General features: G+C 39.2%; 1 protein-coding gene across 2 annotated transcripts in view; it reads left to right on the forward strand.

Annotated features, from left to right (window-relative positions):
* CCNT1 (cyclin T1) overlaps positions 1 to 5822 on the forward strand; it is a 29610-nt gene extending 23788 nt beyond the window's left edge. For both annotated transcript variants that reach the window (XM_079936640.1, XM_079936641.1), the window contains exon 9: positions 3917 to 5822. In XM_079936640.1, coding sequence (XP_079792766.1) covers positions 3917 to 5323 — 1407 coding nt within the window. In that variant the 3' untranslated portion in view covers positions 5324 to 5822. The remainder of the gene's footprint in view (positions 1 to 3916) is intronic.
* The last annotated feature ends 229 nt before the right edge of the window (positions 5823 to 6051 follow it).

Consider the following 6051-nt stretch of genomic DNA (forward strand, 5'->3'; position numbering starts at 1 on the left):
TCATGATCTTATTGAGGATCCCTTGTATGTGACAGTTTGCTTCTTGCTGCTTTCAAAATTCTGTCTTTGGCTTTTGAAAGTTTGAGTATGATATGTCTTTTTTTTTTTTTTGATACCATGATTTTAAGAATTGAGGTGTAGTTGATGTACAATATTATATAAATTTCAGGTGTATAACAAAATGATTCACAATTTTTAAAGGTTATATTCCATTTATACTTATTATAAAATATTGGCTATATTCCCTGTGTTGTACTATATATCCTCGTAGCTTATTTACTTTATACATAGTAGTTTGTACCTCTTAATCCCCTACCCTTATCTTGCCCCTTCCCCCTTCCCTCTCCCCACTGGTAACCACTAGTTTGTTGCCTATATCTGTGAGTCTGTATCTATTTTGTTATATTCATTAATTTTATTTTTTAAATTCCACATATAAGTGGTAACATACAGTATTTAGCCTAATACCCTCCAAGTTCATCTATGTTGTTGCAAATGGAAAAATTTCCTTCTTTTTTATGACTGAGTTGTATTCCATCGTATATATACCACATCTTCTTTACCCATTCATCTGTTTTTTTTTTTTTTTAATTGAAGTATAGTTGGGGAGTTACCTGGTGGTCTAGTGGTTAGGATTTGGCGCTTTCACTGCCACGGCGTGGGTTCAATCCCTGGTCGGGGAACAGATCCTGCAAGCTGTGTGGTGTGGCAAAAAAAAGAAAAAAAAAAATAGAAGTGTAGTTGATTTACAATGTTGTGTTAATTTCTGCTGTATATCAAAGTGGTTCATTTATACACATATATACATTCTTTTTCATATTCTTTTACATTATAGTTTATCAGAGGATATTGAATATAGTTCCTTGTGCTATATAGTAGGACCTTGTTGTTTATCAATTCTATATATAATAGTTTGCATCTGCTAACCCCAAACTCCCACTCCATCCCTCCCTCATCCCCCTCCCCCTTGGCAACCCTAAGTCTGTTCTTTATGTCTGTGAGTCTGTTTCTGTTTCGTAGGTAAGTTCATTTGTGTCATATTTTAGATTCCATGTATAAATGATATCATATGATATTTGTCTTTGTCTAACTTTAACTTCACTTAGTATGATAATCTCTAGGTCCATCCATGTTGCTGCAAATGACATTATTTTGTTCTTTTTTAATGGCTGAGTAGTATTCCATTGTATATATGTACCACATCTTCTTATCCATTCATCTGTCAATGGACATTTAGGTTGTTTCCACGTTTTGGCTATTGTGAATAGTGCTGCTATGAACATTGGGGTGCATGTATCTTTTTGAACTATAGTTTTGTCCAGATGTATGCCCAGGAGTGGGATTGCTGGATGATATGGCAACTCTATTTTTAGCTTTTTGAGGAACCTCCATACTGCTTTCCATAGTGGCTGCACCATCTTACATTCCCACCAACAGTGTAGGAGGGTTCCCTTTTTTCCATACCCTTTCTAGCATTTGTTATTTGTAGACTTTTTAATGATGGCCATTCTAACTGGTATGAGGTGGTACCTCTTTGTAGTTTTATTTGCATTTCTCTGATAAGTAGTGATGTTGAGCATCTTTTCATGTGCCTGTTGGCCATCTGTATATCTTCTTTGGAGAAATGTGTATTTAGGTCTTCTTCCCATGTTTTTTGGATTGGGTTGTTTGTTTTTTTGTTGTTGAGTTGTATGAGCTGTTTTTATATTTTGGAAATTAAGCCCTTATCAGTCACATGATTTGCAAATATTTTCTCCTAGTCCATAGGTTATCTTTTCGTTTTGTTTACTGTTTGCTATGCAAAAGCTTGTATTTGATTAGGTCCATTTGTTTATTTTTGCTTTTATTTCTATTGCCTTGGGAGACTGACCTAAGAAAACCTTGGTACATTTATGTCAGGATGTTTTGCTTATGTTCTCATCTAGGAGTTTTATGGTGTCATGTCTTATGTTTAAGTCTTTAAGCCATTTTGAGTTTATTTTTGTGTATGGTGTGAGGGTGTGTTCTAACTTCATTGAATTACATGTGGCTATCCAACTTTCCCAACACCACTTGTTGAAGAGACTGTATATTCTTGCCTCCTTTGCCAAAGATTAATTGACTGTAGGCATGTGTGTTTATTTCTGGGCTCTCTATTCTGTTCCATTGATCCAGATGTCTGATTTTGTGCCAGTACCACACTGATTACTGATAGCTTTGTAGTACTCTCTGAAGTCTGGGAGGGTTAAGTATGATATGTCTTGATGTGAGTCTCTTTGAGTTCATCCTGGAGTTCACTGAGCTTCTTGGATATCTATGTTCATGTTTTTTCATCAGATTTGGAGAGTTCTGAGCTGCTGTATCTTCACATATTCTCTGCCTCTTTCTCTTTCTTTTCATTTTCTGGAATTCCCACAATGCATACATTGGTCTATTTGATGGTATCCCATAGGTCCCTTAGGCTCTGTTCACTTGCTTCAGTCTTTTTTCTTTCTGTTCCTCAGACTTGATAATTTCCATTGTCCTATTTTCAAGTTTGCTGATTCTTCTGCCTGTTCAGATCTGCCTTTGAATCCCTCCAGTGCATTTTTCATTTCAGTTATTGTACTTTTCAGCTCCAGGATTTCTTTCTGGTTTCTTTTAAAGTTTTTAATCTCTTTTTTGATACTTTAATTTTGTTCACATGTTGTTTTCTTGACTTTTTGACATTTTCATTTCCTTGAGTATCTTTAAGGCAGTTAATGTCTTTGCCTAGTAGATCTGCCATTGGGTCTTTTTCAGGGACAGTTTCTGTTGATTTTTTTTTTTTTCCTTTGAATGGGCTATACTTTCTTGTTTCTTTATGTGCCTTGTGATTTTTTTGTTGAAGACTGGACATTTGAATCTAATAACATGGTAACTCTGGAAATCAGATTCTCTCCCTTTCCTGGAGTTTGCTGGGATTTTTTTTTTTTTTTGTATATTTGGGGTGGGGGCTTGATTTTGAAGGATATTTCTGTGCTGAGGATCAGCTTGATGTATAAAATTAATGTCTTCTCAGTTCTTATCTGAGCCTTTTCCTGGACATTTCTGTAGGGACAGTGTTTTTTTTTATGTTCTACTCTAATATCTGGCTCCCAAAGGGAGAAAAAGCAAAAAATGAAGTGGGGGAGGAAGGGAGCTGGCCCTTTATATCCAGGGAAGTCACTTCAGCCAGAGGGGGAGGGGATTACAACAATGGAGGGAGGTGCAACAACAATGGCTACCTTTCTCTTTGTATCTCTGTGATTGAAAGCAGCAGTCAGCGATCAGACCACAGATCTCCAGTATTTGGAAAATAGAGCTCTTTTTGCCTAACCAGCGTCCCCCAAGCTGTGTGCAAGCGACTCCAGGAACAGCTGCACAGCTGACTGGGGCTGAGAGCTGAAATTGAGGGAAATTAACTTCAGTTTATTGTCCAGGGCTTTACCCTGGCAGCTGCAAGCCTTCAACAGACTGCAAAGTTCCAAAATAGTTATGTCAGACAGATTCTGCCTTTGCAGTTGTTGTCTAGGTGGGACAGATTCCTGGTGCTTCTTACTCTGCTGTCTTCACAGAATCTCCCTCCTTTTTTAAGGCTAAATGGTATTTCATTGTATATATAGACCACATTTTTTAAAATACATTCATTTATTGATGGACACTTGGGTTGCTTTCATACCTTAGGTATTGTGAAAAGTGCCGCAACGAACATGGGAGTTCAGATACCTCTTTGAGATCTTGTGATGCTTGATTTAAGGTTTAAAAAATCGTATCTCTCCTGATGGTAATAATTATCAGTCTCATGTTAGAGTAACCTCCTGGTTATGGGCTATCCCAAACTCCCAATGTCACAGCAAACACAGTCTACTCATTTCAGTGTTTTTTTTCCATTTGATAAATTACCTGAAGTGAAAAGATGCTATTTGCTTCATTCTAGGCATGCCAGGCTGCCAAGAAAACAAAAACGGATGACCGAGGAGCAGATGAAAACACTTCGGAGCAGACAATCCTTAATATGATTTCCCAGAGCTCTTCAGATACAACTATTGCAGGTTTAATGAGTATGTCAGCTTCTTCTACCACAAGTGCAGTGCCTTCCCTTCCAGCCACTGAAGAGTCAACCAGTAACTTAAGCAATGTGGAGATGTTGCCGAGTGAGCGTTGGCTGTCCTCCCACCCTCCTTTTAAGGTAGAACCTGCTCAAGGTCATCGGACTAGTGAGAATTTAGCACTTATAGGAGTTGATCATTCCTTGCAACAGGATGGTTCAAATGCATTTGTTTCCCAGAAGCAGACTAGTAAGAGTGTGCCATCAGCTAAAGTATCACTGAAAGAATACCGTGCAAAGCATGCAGAAGAGTTGGCTGCCCAGAAGAGGCAACTGGAGAACATGGAGGCCAACGTGAAGTCACAGTATGCCTTCGCTGCCCAGAATCTTCTGGCTCACCATGATAGCCATTCTTCCCTCCTTCTGAAAATGCCCACAGAGGGCTCAGAAAACCCTGAGCGGCCTTTTCTGGAAAAGACTGACAAAACAGCTCTCAAAATGAGAATCCCAATGACAAGTGGAGATAAAGCTGCCACTTCAAAACCAGAGGAGATAAAAATGCGCATCAAAGTTCACACTGCCGCTGACAAGCACAATTCTGTAGATGACAGTGTCACAAAGAGCCGTGAGCACAAAGAAAAGCACAAGACTCACCCATCTAATCATCATCATCATCATAATCACCACTCACACAAACACTCTCACTCACAGCTTCCAGCTAGTACTGGGAACAAACGTCCAGGTGATCCAAAACATAGTAGCCAGACAAGCACCTTAGCACACAAACCCTATAGCTTGTCTAGCTCTTTCTCCTCTTCCAGTTCTTCTCGTAAAAGGCCCTTCCCTGAAGAGACTGGAGGGGCAGTGTTTGATCATTCAGCTAAGACTGCCAAGAATACTAAATCCTCTTCCATAAATTTCTCCTTCCCTCCTCTTCCTACAATGGCCCAGTTGCCTGGGCATAGCTCAGACACAAGTGGCCTTACTTTTTCACAGCCCAGCTGTAAAACTCGAGTTCCTCACATGAAATTGGATAAAGGCTCCACTGGGGCCAATGGTCACAATGCAACCCAGACCATAGACTATCAAGATACTGTGAATATGCTTCACTCCCTTCTCCATGCCCAAGGCGTTCAGCCCACTCAGCCACCTGCGTTTGAATATGTTCATTCTTATGGAGAATATCTGAATCCACGGGCTGGTGGAATGTCCTCCAGACCTGGCAATACAGACAAACCCCGGCTACCACCTCTACCATCAGAACCTCCTCCACCACTTCCACCCCTTCCCAAGTAAAAAAGAAAAAGAGGAGAAAAAAACTTTAAAAACACATCTTTTTTTTTTTTTTTTAAAACTACTGATTCTGGACTAAGAAAATTACTTCCCTTATGAAACATGTCACCCTTGTTGGACTAGAAATAAATTTATATTGAGACATGGGAAGGTGGTAGAGGGCCTTGGTTATTATATCGCCTGCCTCAGAAATTTAACTATTTTATTATAGTTTTTACTGAGAGGTGAGAATGTGTTAAAGCTGTGAAGGATTCAGAATACTTTCTCTGTTCTTGGCCTCTCCACCTCCTAATTAGGTCGATTAGAGTTGATATCTTCCCTCTTCTTGCCAGGACTGAAGTATGGAGGGTTTGTTTTATCAAACAGTTGTGGATCCTTTTGGTGTTTAATATATCAGAAGAGAGGAAGTATTTAAATGTCAAAATCTTTTAAGAGACTTTAAAAAAATAATTTAAAGAAAGTAAGTTATCTGTTTAGTTTTTTTATATAATTGGGGAAGGGATAGGGATTTTGCTGTGTGTATGAGATACACGGCAGTGAGTCCTGGGGGGTGGGATTGGAGGGTGGGGGGTGTGTGTGTAGTGGGGATGGGAGGATAGGATTTTGGCCGTGAGTTCTGAGATCGGCTCTGGCCACTTGAAGTGTTTCGACCTTTAAGTGTGTATGTAAGTGTGGGTATGTGTGTTTTAAAATCATGTTTTATCTTTCCTTCCCTGTACTTCACCATTTTT

The sequence above is a fragment of the Stenella coeruleoalba genome (assembly GCF_951394435.1).
Source record: "Stenella coeruleoalba genome assembly, chromosome: 11".
Taxonomy (NCBI): Eukaryota; Metazoa; Chordata; class Mammalia; order Artiodactyla; family Delphinidae; genus Stenella; species Stenella coeruleoalba.